Here is a 19,117-nt window from a genome sequence, read left to right as displayed (position 1 = left end):
TGTAATTTTGGTGCGCATTGAATGTCATGAGTGCATTCAAGTGTGAGTTCCATTCCTCTTTCTTGAAGCTAAAATAATAATACATTTAATTTGTATAGCACTTTTAATTAGTGTTATCTCAAAGCTCTAAAATGTGGCATTAGGATCCGGCTCACGTTCTGTGCATGTTACAAACACATTCGTTTTTCTAATGCTGCTGCTCCCCCTCCCTTCACGTTTCACTATTTACCACCCTCTTTTGATCCATGATGATGTGTAGCCCATTGTCTTGATCACACCTACGGTGTCATTTTGGTACACCAGAAGTACATTTTGGTACACCAGAAGTACATTCATTTCTAAAGGAATGCTGCATTTGCCTTGCTGTATTGCGTTGCAGAGGCAGACAGAGTTGCAGTGCGTTCTGTGTGGTGCATATGTTGGATTTAAGGAAGGTATGCCTCAAACTGTATAGTCATTTTGCAGTCTAACACTTCGAACACACAGACAGCATTTTTGCGCAAAATAGTATGTGTCTTGTTTTGCACGCTTTGTACAAAAATAATAACATGCAGTACTACAGGATATTTCTTAACGTATTTCTTTATTAGGTAGCTATAACTTGCATGTTCACGTATCTCCAACCATGATCAACTGCCCATGACCTAACCATCTGGGTGGTCTTAACCAATCATAGCACAGTATTGTAATGAAACAGGCAGGGAGCAGGTCTCGAACCCTCGACATTCTAGCACGAGGTCCGGCGCACTATCGACTGTGCCGCAAAAGCATCCTCGTGCGGCAGGGTAGATTTCCGCGCTTATAAACCCAGGGTCGTTACACTACTCCCTCCTTTCAAGGAGCGCGTCCTTGCGACTCTGCGTCTTACAGGAACGCGCTCACCGGCCAAGCACACGCACTGTCGTGGATGCAAGGTCCGATTACTTCTGAGACCAATGTAATGAAACAGGCAGGGAGCAGGTCTCGAACCCTCGACATTCTAGCCCGAGGTCCGGCGCGCTATCGACTGTGCCGCAAAAGCATGCTCGTGCGGCAGAGTAGATTGCCGCGTTTATAAACCCAGGTTCGTTAAAGTATGATACGGCGGTAAAATGCATCCAATTATAATTCGGTATGTTTACACATATGAATATTACAGTATGCAGCATCATCTTGATATGTATGCAACAAAAGTTCAACATTCACATTCTGCTACCATTTATGATAGTTTGACGCATGTGTTCGATAAATCCAATGTATGCACCACACCGAACGCACTGAAACTGCCTCTGCAACCAATGCTGCAAGGCAAGGCAGCGTTTCATTGGAAATTAATGTAATTCTGGTGCACCAAAATGCAAATGCACTGTCGGTGTGTTCGAAGCGTAACTGCAGTTATTCTGCAATTACTGTGTCCAAAATACCACAGTTGACTGCAGATACTGCAGTTTAAAAACTGCAATTTTCTTTGTAAGGGTATGCTTACTGAGACATGGAATACAATAGTTCGAACAGATTTGTGAACAACGAAGCTTGTATGAAAATGTGCTTATGCTTAATAGCCTACTGAGGGAATGCAATAGTTCGAACAGTTTTGTGTACAGCATGAAGTTTGTAGGCTAGACCAGTGACCAGACAAAGGCATCGGAGGGGGGAGCGGGACACTCAGCACAGCAGCTACATACGCAGCTGAGAGCACTCAGCTATGTAAAAACCAAATATAGTGTATATCCTCCACTGAAATATCTATATTTCAAAAAAATTATGGAACGCCGTTTGGGTCTTTGTATGTCAAAAAAGATACACGTCAAATAACACAGTTCTATTATAGAATGTTGTGTGTTCTGAATTTGCACGTGAAAGCCAAGCGCAACCACTACCAGTATCACTGTCAATATTGTACACAAAAGTCTGCAAACACCGGCAATGAACGATGTGTTTACAATACCGCGTTGGTAATAAGGCATTATTTGTTCAACCGCAACTTCTGGGGTAGCTAGCTTTAGCTCGGTACCTAGCTATACAAACAGCCTGAAAGCAGTAGAAACTCCAGTCATTTTCATTATTCTTAGCAATGATTTAGGAATCCTTGTGAGTAAGTACTAGCTAGGTTGCCACTTGTTGTTCGCCTATTGAAATTGAACTTCAGTTCATGAAAATAAATAGCTAGCCAGCTACTTAACCCTGTTGCCCAAAGCTAACGTTATAAGCAGATTGCTAGCTTCATCTGGCTAGTGATGCTCGACCGGACTGGGTTATGTGTTGTGAAGCTAGCCACAATAAGGATTAGGCACAAAAGTGGAATCTATTTTGCCTTCAAAATAAAAGGACCTATTTGAAAGTGATGCAATTGGTGGAATCATGCCATATTTAGACTAGATAATGTTAAACAATGTTGGAATGTGAAGCAGTGAAATGGGGTATCAGTCTACTCTGCGACACCCACAGAACACAACTGTGAAGGATTTACGTAAATATTAGCGTTGTAGCTCTTATCGCGGGCCTGTGACTGTGAATTCACCTCCCCAGTCAGCCTATTGTCTGTATTGACATTCATATTGCACTGTACAGCTTTACCCAAGGATTGGAGATCAATGACATGGGGTATCAGTCTACTCATTACTCAAGATATTTTTTCCCAACGTCCTCCTCAGAGTTATCAGACTTCAAAACATCCACGCAGTATTGTTTTTCCTCGGAACTAGTGTTCAATACATAGGTTGAGAATACATGTGGCTCAATTCACAGTTGTTTCTGAGTGCCGCAATACGAGCTACGACGCTAATGTTCTCTGGGTGTCACTGAGTAGACTGATGCCCCATGTCATTGACCACAATCCATAGGTAAGGCTGAACAGTTAAATAGGTATGCCCCCAATGCAATTCTGAAGTATAATACATCCAGTGTGATTTTAATAGAGATTTGTCAAATTAACAAATTATTGTCTTTTTTACATTTTATATAGCAACATTCCAGCCTCGTTTAGCTTGATCTATTCAATTATGGTATAATTCTGCTATTTGTATTCATTTGCATCACTGTCAATGCCATACTTTTATTTGGAAGGCTAACCGCCATTAATCAAATAAGAAGTGTTTTATAAATTAGGGTTATTTTAGATGATGACACCTAGCTAGCTAGCTAACTATAGCTACTGAAACAGTGTCATTTTGCTGTTTTTGGAGAAGAACATTTTTTGCATCCATGAGCTTGCTAGCTTTTTTATGACCAGCACTGTAGATGCGCGAGACAACTTTACCAGCATCATAGCTGATCGAAGAATCGTTGGGACAAATGAAATACGAATGATGGTGTAATAAATGTGTAATAGCTACGTTAAAAAAATATGAACACGTTAAATTATGTGACGTGCCGTCATATTCAGGTCCTGATTGGTCAACAAGCTTATTTGACATGTCAAACAGTGTTATTTGACGTGTATTTTTTTTGACACGCAAAGGCCCAAACGGCGTTCCATAATTGTTTTGCCTGAGCAAATTGGGATACAGAAACTCCAAATCTATAGCCCACGCTAATAAGTCAAACATCCCAGTAAGCGAAATGATGTTGATTCCAGACGTTGACATCACGTGCATTCCAGGTGCTGAATTGAATGTTAGAAGATGTCTTTTTCACCTATGGGAAAAATGTAAAGTTGTTTTGTAGGGTTTTGGATAAATGCAGAGAATAAGGTCTGTGGTAAACACAGGCTTAGGAGATCTTATATATTTTGTTCTAATCTTCATCAGCTAATGTCACTTCTTGTGAATTTTGAAGAATTGATGTTATAAAAAAGCACATAAAGGCTTCATAATTCATGATTGTCATGTTAACTGACTGCTATTATCTCATAGAACAAAACGGATACGATCTCCTAAGCCTGTGTTAACCTCAGGTAGACCCACTGTACTTTTATATTCGTATGAGAAGGTTAATCGTTCATTTTTGATAAACTAATGTTACTTGAAGACATTCTGTTAGCAACTCTGTGCTTTTGTCTTGAAGCTAAAATGTCATGTGTAGCCTACAGACCAGAAAATAAACCCAACTGTGTCTGCACATGCTTGGGAATTTTTGCATTATTGAATAGTGTAATGTGTTTTAGAAGAAAGGTTTCTGTCATTGTTGAATAATTGTGTTTATTGGCTATAGTGGGTACTGTGACCAAGAATGTTGCATTGCCAGCCACAACGAAAGGTAAGGCAAGGATGTAATGTGAATTGAAAAGTAGAAATCTCCCACTGGGAACACACTGGTTGAATCAACGTTGTTTCCATGTAATTTCAACAAAATTACTTTGAACCAAAGTGGAATAGATGTTGAATTGACATCTGTGCACAGTGGGCTCTTTCACCACAGCTTCTCAGAATCTCATGTCATATCTCGTAGTTGGAATATGGCCTTAGTGGGGACATTACTCAAAATGTTCAAGCTGATAAAACTCCAAATCTGGACCGCCTACAGGGTCACAGTGACTCTATTGGTTTGAGTAACGACTACAAAATCACTTTAAGTAACTGTACTGAGATATATTAAGTGCAAGAGGTTTCCTCCAATGTTTTGATTAATGACAGCACATTGTGGTTTATAGTGTTCTCTCAGGTAGCACAATATTTCACCTGTGTGTCATTTCTTTAGCTAGTCTCATACAGCTGTGTTTTTATTATAGGTAAGAAGCTCCTGTGATAATATTAAAAACCCATTAAACACCTTTAAATCAAATCTACGGCCCTATCTGTCATATAACCTAAATTATGCATAATTCTGGATGAAAGATGTAGCTTGACTTTAACCATATAGCAAAGATGTTAATCACCTCACCGATATAAGGCTTGGCAGGTTGAGACACTATTTCATATTCTCGAGAAATTTGGAAAAGGAAGTAGGTCTATGTAAATTCTGATTCAACACTGCCTCTGTAAGAGCCTATGACGACAATATCTGTATACAATCCTTTCATGAAAATAATATCTACACAGCAAATTGACCAGTGTTACCAAGTGTTGATTTTTCAGTGTAACATTTCTAGTGTTAATTCAGGAGTTAATTTAACTTTCTAAGGGTGAATTTAACACTCATTGGTGTAAAAGAACCCCCGGTGGTAGTGTTAATAAAAAGTGTTGAATATGAGAGTGTGATTGTGTCAGTTTTACTCTGTGGAGAGTAAAACATTCCCATCAAAACCATGCCCATCATTATAATATTTTCATGCTTACTCTACTGCAGTTAGATTTTCCCACAATTGTTTTTAATATCTGTGTATTTGCATGTACGTTGATTGATTCATCTTATGCTACATAAAGATAAATAACATTTTTTTTTAAATCGAAATTAATCCATCCACCTGACAGGTGTGGCATATCAAGAAGCTGATTAAACAGCATGATCTTTACAGAGGTGTACCTTGTGCTGGGGAGAAAAAAAGTATACTCTAAAATGTGCAGTTTTGTCACAACACAATGCCCCAGATCTTTCAAGTTTTGCACAGTTGCAATTGGCATGCTGACTGCAATAATGTCCACCAGAGCTGTTGCCAGAGAATTGAATGTTGATTTCTCAATGTTGTTTTAGAGAACTTGGCAGTATGTCGAACCGGCTTCACAACCACAGACCATGTATGACCACGCCAGCCCATGACCTCCACATCTGGCTTTGTCACCTGCGGGATCATCTGAGACCAGCCACCTGGACAGCTGATGAAACAGTGGGTTTGAACAACAGAATAATTTCTTCACAAACTGTCAGAAACTGTCTCAGGGAAGCTCATCCGCATGCTCGTTGTAGTCACCAGAGTCTTGACCTGACTGCAGTTCGGCATCTTAACTGACTTCAGTGGGCAAATGCTCACTTTCGATGGCCACTGACACACTGGAGCAGTGTGCTCTTCAGGGATGAATCCTGGTTTCAACTGTACCAGGCAGATGGCAGACAGCAGGTATGGCGTCCTGTGGGTGTGCGGTTTGCTGATGTCAATGTTGTGAACACAGTGCCCCATGGTGCAGTGGGGTTATGGTATGGGCAGGCATAAGCTACAGACAATGAACACAATTGCATTTTGTCGATGGCAATTTGAATGCACAGGGATACCGTAACAAGATCCTGAGGCCCATTATCGTGCCATTCATCCGCCGCCATCACCTCATGTTTCAGCATGATAATGCACGGCCCCATGTCGCAAGGATCTGCACACAATTCCTGGAAGCTGAAAATGTCCCAGTTCTTCCATGGCCTGCATAGTCACCAGACATGTCACTCATTGAGCATGTTTGGGATGCTGTGGATCGACGTGTACGACAGCGTGTTCCAGTTCCCACCAATATCCAGCAACTTTGCACAGCCATTAAAGAGGTGTGGGACAATATTCCAGCCTGATCAACTCTATGCGAAGGAGATGTGTCGCACTGCATGAGGAAAATGGTAGTCACACCAGATACTGACTGGTTTTCTGATCCATGCCCCTACCTTTTTTTACAGTATCTGTGACCAACAGATGCATATCTGTATACCCAGTCATGTGAAATCCATAGATTAGGGCCTAATTCACTGATTTCAATTGACTGATTTCCTTATATGAACTGTAACTCAGTAAAATCTTTGAAATTGTTGCATGTTGCGTCTATATTTTTGTTCAATGTAGATTTATTGCACCCGTTGTTCCAGTTTAAATGGTTTAGGTAGTCTCTTTTATCAATGTTCCTAACCCTGATAATCATTATTAACGCAGGATGCGGGTGAATAATAAAAAAAAATAGTTGGCTGTCCTAACTCTGGCTGGATTCCAATAGAAATTACACATAATTTAGCAAACCAGCATAATATGACATGTAGGCCTGATGTGGCCAGTAAACCAGGAGGTTCCTAACACCTCTGTGTTAGGGTAAAACTTGGCCGTGAAAGTAAGGTCTTTATAATATATGTAATGTTTTGTCATAATGTCACGCCCTGGCCTTAGTTATCTTTGTTTTCTGTAATATTTTGGTTAGGTCAGGGTGTGACAGGGGGGATGTGTGTGTGTATTTGTCTCGTCTTGGGTGGTTGTATGGTATAGGGGGGTTTAGTAGAGTGTATGGGTTTGTGTTGAGTGTAGGTATCTAGGTATGTCTATGGTTGCCTGAATGGTTCTCAATCAGAGACAGCTGTCATTCATTGTCTCTGATTGGGAGCCATATTTAAGGCAGCCATAGGCATTAGGTTAATGTGGGTAATTGTCTATGTGTAGTGTTTAGTGTCAGCACTATTTGTTTGAATAGCTTCACGTCGTCTGTTTTTTGTTCGTTTGTTCATCTTCTAAATAAAAAGAAGATGTCTTTCTATCACGCTGCGCCTTGGTCCACTCTGCCTCATTACGACGATCGTGACACATAAACAGTTTAATTTTAATGATAACATTTGCCTACAGTAGGAACCCACTTGAAGTCCACAGGACTGAAAAGGAATTAATTTAACAACGATGTCTCTGTCACTAACTAATACAGTCATGGGCGTTAAGGATACAATTCACTCGAAAAGGCAAGGCACACTGGGAAATTATATTTGATGTGTGGTTTATTGGGACGTGGCTTTCAATTAGGTATTTTTGGCTACCATTGTACTAGTTTAAGTAGTCTATAGTTATGTTAATAAACATTTGAGCATGTCTGCTTCCAGTTCTGACGTTTTTATAAACTCTTACATAAGAGCATGTTACAATAAAGACTTGAAACATTATTGTAATGTCCTTAACCCAACTGTGTGACCTTGTCAAGAGATACTGACCTCTTGGTGCAATGGGTAAAAATACTATATAAGGTGTTATTGCACAACACTGAAAGTTTTAATTCCTTAACACTGACAAAGTATAATAGTGTCAGCACTAAGCACAGTGTTCATTTAACACTCAAAAGTATGGACCTGTGTAGCCATGGCCAGTGTTACATTTAACACAGTCAGTATTGATTTAACACAGGAGAATTTAATGAATAGGGACACCTGGTAGAATTTCTTCATGTCTCCAGAAATGATTTAAATTGGATAATCACCTGTTAAATTAACTAAAAACTAGCCACAATTTCATTCAAATCTGCAGACAGTTATGTAATAGAGAACTTCATGTGAGATTTCTCCTGGCGCTTTTCATGAGGTCCATGTTTCATCATGATGGAAAACCAATTGTAATAGCTTATTATTTGTCATCTGTTTTTAGGTCCATATTATTGGCTTTACCATATTTGGAAGCCAACACCATCAGGCCTGTCTGCTTGTGTAACATGCCGAGACAAATGGCCGCTCCCCAGTAAGTGCTCCACTTGACTGGCATCCTGTTCTCCAGCCTATCCACGGCTGAAGGTCAGATTCTTCCACGACGCTTTTCAAGTAGTGAGTCCAATTCTCCCTCTGAGGCAAGCTCGGAGGCAAGCTCCTTCACCTCAGTCAGCGTCTCACACACGTTCGACCCATCCTCACCATCCTCTTCATCATCTGAGCTGTCCGCCCAGCGTCCAACCCTCCTGACCCCCTCCCCGACCACAGGTGCGTTCATAGAGGGGTTGTGGTCGTAGATTACCAGTTTTAACCCCTGCAAGTGGGAGAGACCGGGAAAACGGCAGATGTTGTTGCGGTCCACATCAATCACGGTCAGAAAGTGCATGGCAAGCAACACTGGCGGGAACTCAAACAGCTGGTTCCCGGCTAGCCAGATACTCCTCAGCTCCTTCAGCCCACTGAGCTCCATGGGCAATTTGCTTATCTGGTTGTACCCCAGATGGAGGGTCTTGAGGTTGGGGAGGTCGCAGACCACACTAGGGAACTCAATGAAGCGGTTTGTCTCCAACCAAAGGGTATTAAGTTCTTTCAACTCACCCAGCTCCCGGGGGAGGCTCCAGAGCTTGTTGTTGCCCAGATACAGGATGTTAAGCTGGGGTAGCTGACACACCGCCGCAGGCAGCTCTTCAAAACAGTTAAAGTCTAAAGCTAGGAGCTGCAGCTTCCTCAGGTCCTGCAGGTCTGCAGGTAGGGTGTTCAGGTTGTTGCCACTCAGGTAGAGCTTGACCAGCTCATTGAACAGGCAGGCAGCCACAGGAAGCCGACGCAGCTGGAAATTGCTCAGGTCTAGTGTCCGATCAAGAGGCATCTCCTTTAGGTCGCCCACCAGGAAATGCTGGCAGCGCTCGGAGGGGATGAAGGCCACAGCACCACGCATGACGTTCCCCATCATGAACACCCTGTCCTCAACCTGATACTGCGCCTCACTCACCTCTGATTTCGCCGCAGAGGTGAGGGAGAAGTGAGGGGCTCATGGAAGAAAGTCCAGGAAAGTCCATTCCTTCTCTTTCATGATTACTTAGCAATATAAGCTGTCAAGTCTGTTGATATTTTATAGAAAATAACAAGAATAAAACATGAAATATGACTATATGACTGAATAACTTACGACTTGATTGAAACCCTGAAAGGCAATTCCAATGTCAAGCTACCGGTCCATGCATCAGCCAATTCTGTTGTGACCCCCACAAAACTGGAGATTATACTTGACGGTCTCTCAAAAAACACAGACTTCCAAATTATGTTTGCCAGCGTTCCCCCAAATAGTGGTATGCCATTGTTGCTGTTGTTGCTGATATTCCCATACCCTTGCACAGACCTCTGTTGGCTCTCTCTGTCTGTCTATGGTTCTGAGCTTTGCCTCTCAAGCAAAAGCAAATGACGAGCTGCTCACTCCTCCCCATTTGTGCTTAATGACTTTTCCCGTCTTCATAACGGGAGAGAGCGGGGGGTGGGCTATGGTCTACAGAACAGAATGTAGTCAGTTGATAAGTGTAAGAGGTGTTAAGAAAGCATGGGAGGTCATCTACATTCCGTCCGTCTACAAACCCTCACACAGCCTGTGATTCATGCCTTTAACATCGCCACACAAGTGGCCATTCGTCCTTCACTATGATGTGCAGAATTTGTGACTGTTAGCAGAGGCTGCCTGTCATGTTTCTGAGCCATGGCACAGTGTTGCAGGCAGCCATGTGAAAGAGCCAGAGAGTGTTTTGGTCAAACTGGAAAACCAGTAAATCATCGGGTGGTTTGAAATGTTTGCTGTAGGGAGTGGAAAATGAAGTAACAGCCTCCCAAAAAAAGTAAAGCAGCGTATGAGGGGGATGTAAATGCCAGAGTGGTCTGGGCTTCGTCAACCCCAGGTTAGGGAGTCCTGTCTGCTTCGTTCATATTGACTTGGTGTGAGCTGTGAGTGTGTGAGGTCTCACACCAGCATGGTCTAGCTGGTTATGCTGGCAAACCAGCCTTCATTGTGTTTTTCGCTGGCAGACCAGCCTTTGTTGTATTTTGCAGGTGACCAGCCATTGATGTGTTTTTGCTGGTGACCAGCCTTCGTTGTGTTTTTGCTGGTGACTAGCCTTCGCTGTGTTTTGGACATTGGTGACCAGCATAAGCTAAAGGAAAGCCAGCATCAAGTCACATTATACTGGCTTGCAAAGTGATGTTTAATTTCTTTTGGAATCCAGGCAGACTGGATTCCCACAATCAGCATTCAAAATGACTGCTAGGGTTAGATAAAGATAAATATATGAGACTAGCTAAACAATCTAAACTAGATCAACCATTTCAATAACAGGTGCAATATATCCAACTAACAGATTGAATTTGTTTAGAAAAAGGTAAATTATTTATCTTTGTGTAGCACAAGATAAAATAATCAATCAATCTACATGCCAAAACAGATATTGAAACAAACAATTCAAAAAATCTAACTGCAATAGAGCATGCTGAGAAATATGATAATGATGGATGTGGTTTCGCAGACCAGCAAAGTGTGCATTACTTGGGAGTCAACATCACTTGGGATTTAAACTCACAACCTCTCGGTTGCCAGCAACCTGAAATTCCTGCTGCGCCACAGGATCTGTGAGTACGATAATGAACCCCCTAGAGTCGATGCCCGCGCCCGCACAGAAATCTAATTAGCATAATAAAAACATCCCGATCAATATACGTCTGTTTAAGCTGGAGATATCAGTTTATTTGAATGGGCTGTGTCTCAATGTACCACATCAGCAGACATCAGCTTTCCGCAACTGCGGTTGAAGGTGGCAGAGCTACAGCTGGTTATTATCAGAATAGGAGTCATCCCAAAAATCGGTCTTCTCACGAAAACATCTGTAGCATCCAAACCGTTTGGACTACACACTGATATGACCCCACCGAAAGGTGAGACTCTCACAAACACGTACATGCCGGATTTGCTCTACGATACCCACAAGCATCACAAGACTCATACGAAGGTAGCCCGGTACCAGTTTAAAAAATGTATGGGAGTATAAATGAAAGTAAAATATAAGATATATATATATCTTTTTTTCTCCCATATTTAACCTCTACTTCCATATATACTCCCATACATTTTTTACACATATAATGTATATATATACACTACCGTTCAAAAGTTTGCGGTCACTTACAAATGTCCTTGTTTTTGAAAGAAAGGCACATTTTTTGTCCATCACAATAACATCAAATTGATCAGAAATACAGTGTAGACATTGTTAATGTTGTAAATGACTATTGTAGCTGGAAACGGTTGATTTTGAATGGAATATTTACATAGGGGTACAGAGAGAGGCCCATTATCAGCAACCATCACTCCTGTGTTCCAATGGCGCATTGCATTAGCTAATCCAAGTTTATCCTTTTAAAAGGCTAATTGATCATTAGAAAACCCTTTTGCAATTATGTTAGCACAGCTGAAAACTGTTGTGCTAATTAAAGAAGCAATAAAACTGTCCTTCTTTAGACTAGTTGAGTATCTGGAGCATCAGCATTTGTGGGTTCGTTTACAGGCTCAAAATGGCCAGAAACAAATAACTTTCTTCTGAAACTCATCAGTCTACTCTTGTTCTGAGAAATGGAGGCTATTCCATGCTAGAAATTGCCAAGAAACTGACGATCTCGTACAACGCTGTGTACTACTCCCTTCACAGAACAGGGCAAACTGTCTTTAACCAGAATAGAAAGAGGAGTGGGAGTACACAACTGAGCAAGAGGACAAGTACATTAGAGTGTCTAGTTTGAGAAACAGAAGCCTCACAAGTCCTCAACTGGCAGCTTCATTAAATAGTACCCGCAAAACACCAGTCTCAACGTCAACAGTGAAGAGGCGACTGGGATGCTGGCCTTCTAGGCAAAGTTGCAAAGAAGAAGCCATATCTCAGACTAGCCAATAAAATGAAAATATTAAGATGGGCAAAAGAACACAGACACTGGACAGAGGAAGATTGGGAAAAAAGTGCTATGGACAGACAAACCTAAGTTTGAGGTGTTAAGATCACAAAGAAGAACATTCATGTGAAGCAGAAAAAAATTAAAAGATGCTGGAGGAGTGCTTGACGCCATCTGTCAAGCATGGTGGAGGCAATGTGATGGTCTGGGGGTGCTTTGGTGTTGGTAAAGTGGGAGATTTGTACAGGGTAAAAGGCATCTTGAAGAAGGAAGGCTATCAATCCATTTTGCAACGCCAAGCCATACCCGAACGGCGCTTAATTGGAGGCCATTTCCTCCTACAACAGGGCAATGACCCAAAGCACAGCACCAAACTAAGCAAGAACTATTTAGGGTAGAAGCAGTCAGCTGGTATTCTGTCTATAATGTAGTGGCCAGCCTATCACCGGATCTCAACCCTATTGAGCTGTTGTGGGAGCAGCTTGACCGTATGGTACGTAAAAACTGCCCATCAAGCCAATCCAACTTGTGGGAGGTGCTTCAGGAAGCATGGAAGCATCAGATTACCTCAACAAATTGACAACTAGAATGCCAAAGGTCTGAAGGCTGTAATTGCTGCAAATGGAGGATTCTTTGACGAAAGCAAGGTTTGAAGGACACTTATTATTTCAATTAAAAATCATTATTGTCAACGTCTTGACTATTTCCTATTCATTTTTCAACTCATTTCATGTATGTTTTCATGAAAAACAAAGACATTTCTGAGTGACCCCAAACTTTTGAACGGTAGTGTACACAGTTGAAGTCGGAAGTTTAAATACACTTAGGTTGGAGTCATTAAAACTTGTTTTTCAACCACTCCACAAATTTCTTGTTAACACACTATAGTTTTGGCAAGTCGTTTAGGACATCTACTTTGTGCATGACACAAGTAATGTTTCCAACAATTGTTTACAGACATTATTTCACTTATAATTCACTGTATCACAATTCCAGTGGGACAGAAGTTTACATACACTAAGTTGACTGTGCCTTTAAACAGCTTGGAAAATTCCAGAAAATTATGTCATGGCTTTAGAAGCTTCTGATAGGATAATTGACATCATTTGAGTCAATTGGAGGTGTACCTGTGGATGTATTTCAAGGCCTACCTTCAAACTCAGTGCCTCTTTGCTTGACATCATGGGAAAATCAGAAGAAAATCAAAAGAAATCAGCCAAGACCTCAGAAAAAAAATTGTAGACCTCCACAAGTCTGGTTCATCCTTGGGAGTAATTTCCAAATGCCTGAAGGTACCACGTGAACTATTGTTTATACAGATGAACAAGTATAAACACCATGGGCCCACGCAGCCGTCATACCGCTCAGGAAGGAGACGCGTTCTGTCTCCTAGAGATGAACGTACTTTGGTACGAAAAGTGCAAAGCAATCCGAGAACAACAGCAAAGGACCTTGTGAAGATGCTGGAGGAAACAGGCACAAAAGTATCTATATCCACAGTAAAACGAGTCCTATATCGACATAACCTGAAAGGCCGCTCAGCAAGGAAGAAGCCACTGCTCCAAAACCACCATAAAAAAGCCAGCCTACGGTTTGCAATTGCACATGGGGACAAAGATAATACTTTATAAGAAATGTCCTCTGGTCTGATGAAACAAAAATAGAACTGTTTGGCCATAATGACCATCGTTATGTTTGGAGGGAAAAGGGGGAGGCTTGCAAGCTGAAGAACACCATCCCAACCGTGAAGCATCGGGGTGGCAGCATCATGTTGTGGGGGTGCTTTGCTGCAGGAGGGAATGGTGCACTTCACAAAATAGATGGCATCATGAGGACAGAAAATTATGTGGATATATTGAAGCAACATCTCAAGACATCAGTCAGGAAGTTAAACCTTGGTTGCAAATGGGTCTTCCAAATGGACATTGACCCCAAGCATACTTCCAAAGTTGTAGCTGTCAGAGCCGTGTGTATAGGTGGCAGGGAAGTCAGGCGCAGGACAGTTAAACTGAGTGTAAATGGAGACTTTTAATAAATGTCCACTTAACAATGCTCCAAACACAAAAATGTACATACATAAAATATACATGGGTACGAGGACCCGTCGCGCACCTATACACCAAATAAACAACAGTTGACATGAAACAATCCCTGACAAAAACATGAGGGGAAACAGAGGGTTAAATACACAAGAGGTAATGGATGGGATTGAACACAGGTGTGTGGGAAGACAAGACAAAAGCAATGGAAAATGAAAAATGGATCGATGATGGCTAGAAGACCGGTGACGTCGACCGCCGAACACCGCCCGAACAAGGAGAGGCAACGACTTCGGCAGAAGTCGTGACAGTAGCAAAATGGCTTAAGTACAACAAAGTCAAGGTATTGGATCAAGGTATTGGAGTGGCCATCACAAAGCGATGACCTCAATCCCATAGAAAATTTGTTGGCAGAACTAAAAAAGTGTGTGTGAGCAAGGAGGCCTACAAACCTAACTCAGTTACACCAGGTCTGTCAGGAGGAATGGGACAAAATTCACCCAACTTATTGTGGGAAGCTTGTGGAAGGCTACCCAAAACGTTTGACCCAAGTTAAACAATTTCAAGGCAATGCTACCAAATACTAATTGAGTGTATGTAAACTTCTGACCCACTGGGAATGTGATGAAAGAAATTAAAGCTGAAATAAATAATTCTCTCTACTATTATTCTGACATTTCACATTCTTAAAATAAAGTGGTGATCCTAACTGACCTAAGACAGGGAATTTTTACAAGGATTAAATGTCAGGAATTATGAAAAACGGAGTTTAAATGTATTTGGCTAAGGTGTATGTAAACTTCTGACTTCAACCGTATATACAGTACCAGTCAAAAGTTTGGACACACCTACTCATTCAAGAGTTTTTCTTTATTCTACATTGTAGAATAATAGTGAAGACATAAAACTATGAAATAACACATCATGTAGTAACCAAAAAAGTTAATCAAATAAAATAAAAATATATATTTGAGAGTCTTCAAAGTAGCGACCCTTTGCCTTGATGACAGCTTTGCACACGCTTGGCATTCTCTCAACCAGCTTCATGAGGTAGTCACCTGGAATGCATTTCAATTACCAGGTGTGCCTTGTTAAAAGTTCATTACTGGAATTTCTGTCCTTCTTCATGACTTTGAGCCAATCATTTGTGTTGTGACAAGGTAGGGTTGGTATACAGAAGATAGCCCTGTTTGGTGGAAGACCAAGTCCATATTATGGCAAGAACAGCTCAAATAAGCAAAGAGAAACGACAGCCGATCACTACTTGAAAATGTCAAGAACTTTGAAGGTTTCTTCAAGTGCTGTTGCAAAATCCATCAAGCTACGTCGGTAGCCATGAAGTGCTTTGAAAGGCTGGTCATGGCTCACATCAACAGCATTCTCCCAGACACCATAGACTCACTCACTCCAATTCGCATACCGCCCCAACAGATCCACAGAGGACGCAATCTCAATCGCACTCCACACTGCCCTTTCTCACCTGGATAAAATGAACACCTATGTGAGAATACTGTTCATCAACTACAGCGTTCAACATCATAGTGCCCACGAAGCTCATCACTAAGCTAAGGACTCTGGGACTAAACACTTCCCTCTGCAAATGGATCCTGGACTTCCTGACAGGCCACCCCCAGGTGGTAAGAGTCGGCAACAACACGTCTGCCATGCTGATCCTTAACACTGGGGCCCCTCACGGGTGTGTACTTAGTCCCCTCCTGTATTCCCTGTTCACCCACGACTGTGTGGCCAAACACGACTCCAACACCATCATTACGTTTTCTGACGACACATCAGCGGTAGGCCTGATCACCGACAACGATGAGACAGTCTATATGGAGGAGGTCAGAGAACTGGCAGTGTGGTGACAGGACAACAACCTCTCCCTCAATGTGAGAAAGACAAAGGACCTGATCGTGTACTACAGGAAAAGGCTGGCCGAACAGGCCCCATTAACATTGACGTGGCTGTAGTGGAGCGGGTTGAGAGTTTCAAGTTCCTTGGTGTCCATATCACCAACGAACTATCATGGTCCAAATATACCAAGCCAGTTGTGAAGAGGGCACAACAAAACATTTTCCCCCTCAGGAGACAGATTCTTTTTTACATGGGCCCCCAGATCATCAAAAGGTTCTACAGCTGCACCATCGAGAGCATCCAGACCGGTTGCATCACCGCCTGGTATGGCAACTGCTAGGGCATCTGACCGTAAGGCGCTACAGAGGGTAGTGCGAACAGCCCAGTACATCACTGGCACCAAGCTTCCTGCCACCCAGGACCTATATAATAGGTGGTGTCAGAGGAAAGCCCATAAAATTGTCAGAGACTCCAGTCACCCAAGTTATAGACTGTTTTCTCTGCTTCCGCACGGCAAGCGATACCGGAGCGCCTAGTCTTGGACCAAAAGGCTCCTCAACAGCTTCTACCCCCAAGCCATAAGACTGCTGAACAATTCATAAAAATCGCCACCGGACAATTTACATTGTACACTTTTGCTACTCGCTGTTTGTTTGTTACCTATGCATAGTCACTTCTCCCGCACCTACATGTACAATTTACCTCAACTAGCCTGTACCCCTGTACGCTGACTCGGTACCAGTGCCCCCTGTATATAGCCTCGTTATTGTTATTCTTATTGTGTTACTTTTTATTATTACTTTTTATTTTAGCCTACTTGGTAAATATTTTCTTCTTCTTGAACTTGATTAAGGGCTTGTAAGTAAGCTTTTCATGGTAAAGTCTACACTTGTTGTATTTGGCGCATGTGGTAAATAAAGTTTGATTTGATTTGATTTGATTTGAGGAAACTGGCTCTCATGAGGACCGCCACAGGAAAGACCCAGAGTTACCTCTGCTGCAGAGGATAAGTTAATTAGCGTTACCAGCCTCAGAAATTGCAGCCGAAATAAATGTAAGTAACAGACATATGTCAACATCAACTGTTCAGAAGAGACTGGGTGAATCAAGCCTTCATGGTCGATTTGCTGCAAAGAAACCACTACTAAAGGACACCAATAATAAGAAAAGACTTGCTTCTGCCAAGAAACACGAGCAATGGACATTAGACCGGTGGAAATCTGTCCCTTGGTCTGATGAATCAAAATTTGAGATTTTTGGTTCCAACTGCTGTATCTTTGTGAGATGCAGAGTAGGTGAACGGTAAATCTCCGCATGTGTGGTTCCCACTGTGAAGCATGGAAGAGGAGATGTGATGGTGTGAGAATGCTTTGCTGGTGACTCTGTCAGTGATTTATTTGGAATTCAAGGCACACTTAACCAGAATGGCTAACACAGCATTCTGCAGCGATACGCCATCCCATCTGGTTTGTGCTTAGTGGGACTATCATTTGTTTTTCAACAGGACAATGACCCAACACACCTCCAGGCTGTGTAAGGACTATTTGACCAAGGAGAGTGATCGAGTGCTGCATCAGATGACCTGGCCTCCACAATCACCCGACCTCAACCCAGTTGAGATGGTTTGGGATGAGTTGGACAGCAGAGTGAAGGAAAAGCGGCCAACAATTGCTCAGCATATGTGGGAACTCCTTCAAGACTGTTGGAAAAGCATTCCAGGTGAAGTTAGTTGAGAGAATGCCAAGAGTCTGCAAAGCTGTCATCAAGGCGAAGGTTGGCTACTTTGAAGAATCTCAAATATAACATTTGTTTAACACTTTTTTGGTTACTACATTATTCCATATGTGTTATTTCATAGTTTTGATATCTTCACTATTATTCTACAATATAGTAATAGTACAAATAAATAAAAACACTTCAATGAGTAGGTGTGTCCAAACTTTTGACTGGTACTGTATGTATATATATATATATACACATTTAATGATCTTTCTTATATCTCTAAGATATGTCAAACATTTCTAAACAAACTCTCTTTTGTTTCTTTTTTTACTATCTGTTTGCCATGTATGAATATGCTTTTTAATGCGTTTTCATGGGCTACTAGCAGTAAGACCCAAATTCGATTTTTAATCAAATATTGTGTTTTATAATTGTTTTATACCTACAGGGGTACTAAAATAGGAACTCACATGGTACTGGTTGTTCAAATCCCCAAAGCATTTATGCACACTTGACATCAAGTAAAGTGGTTTTGTCGGACAATTATTGACTTGATTCTGGGCAACATTTAACAAATTGCAGAACTGTATTCCTGCCATTAAATCTGTGGCCAATCTCTGTCATGCCCACAGACCTGGTGGCGTAGCAGGAAATTCAGGTCATTAGCACCCAAGAATTTGTGAGTTCAAATCCCAAGTGAGGTATAGTCTCAAGTAACCAGCATTTGGCTGTAAAAATTCAGTAACTTATTGTTGTTTAACTTATTTTCACTGCAACATGTGGCCTGTGGTGTACTGTAAAATTACAGGAACTGTTAAACAATGTAGAATTTCATGGTATAAAAGGAAAACATGGTGGATGGGGAAAGAACAGCATGGTCCTTCACAACCATCACAAGCAGTAAAGAACCCTTCCTGATATGCAAAAACTCATTATTACACATATTACACATATTTTACAGTATACTACAGGCTACATATTGCAGTGAAAATAAGTTAAACAACAATAAGTTACTGAATTTTTACAGCCGAATACTGGTTATGCTTGAAATGGTTTTTCCAATTTAGATAGTTTAGGTCAGGGATGGGCAATCTCAATCTCTTCATTCAAAGACTCAATCATGGACACTCTTACTGACTGTTGTGGCTGCTTGGCGTGATGTATTGTTCATAGTTCTAACCCTGGCAGTTATTCTGAATGCAGATTGTTGGTGAATAAAAGTTGTTGAATATCCACACTCAGGCTGGATTCCAACAGGAATTAGACATCACTTTGCAAGCCAGCATAAAGGGACTTGGTGCTGGTTTTGTGGGCATACAGTGCAT

The 19,117-nt window shown here is 41.6% G+C and overlaps 1 protein-coding gene across 1 annotated transcript; it reads right to left on the bottom strand.

Annotated features, from left to right (window-relative positions):
* Positions 1-8,305: 8,305 nt before the first annotated feature.
* On the bottom strand, positions 8,306-9,169 carry LOC120065795 (leucine-rich repeat-containing protein 10-like). The gene has a single exon (XM_039016848.1). It carries the CDS (start codon positions 9,167-9,169, stop codon positions 8,306-8,308), a length of 864 nt encoding a protein of 287 aa, XP_038872776.1.
* Between the last annotated feature and the right edge of the window lie 9,948 nt (positions 9,170-19,117).

This window comes from Salvelinus namaycush, chromosome 21 (genome assembly GCF_016432855.1).
Source record: "Salvelinus namaycush isolate Seneca chromosome 21, SaNama_1.0, whole genome shotgun sequence".
Lineage (NCBI taxonomy): Eukaryota > Metazoa > Chordata > Actinopteri > Salmoniformes > Salmonidae > Salvelinus > Salvelinus namaycush.
Note: the sequence above shows the minus strand (reverse complement) of the source record. Positions and strands in the feature narration are given on the sequence as shown.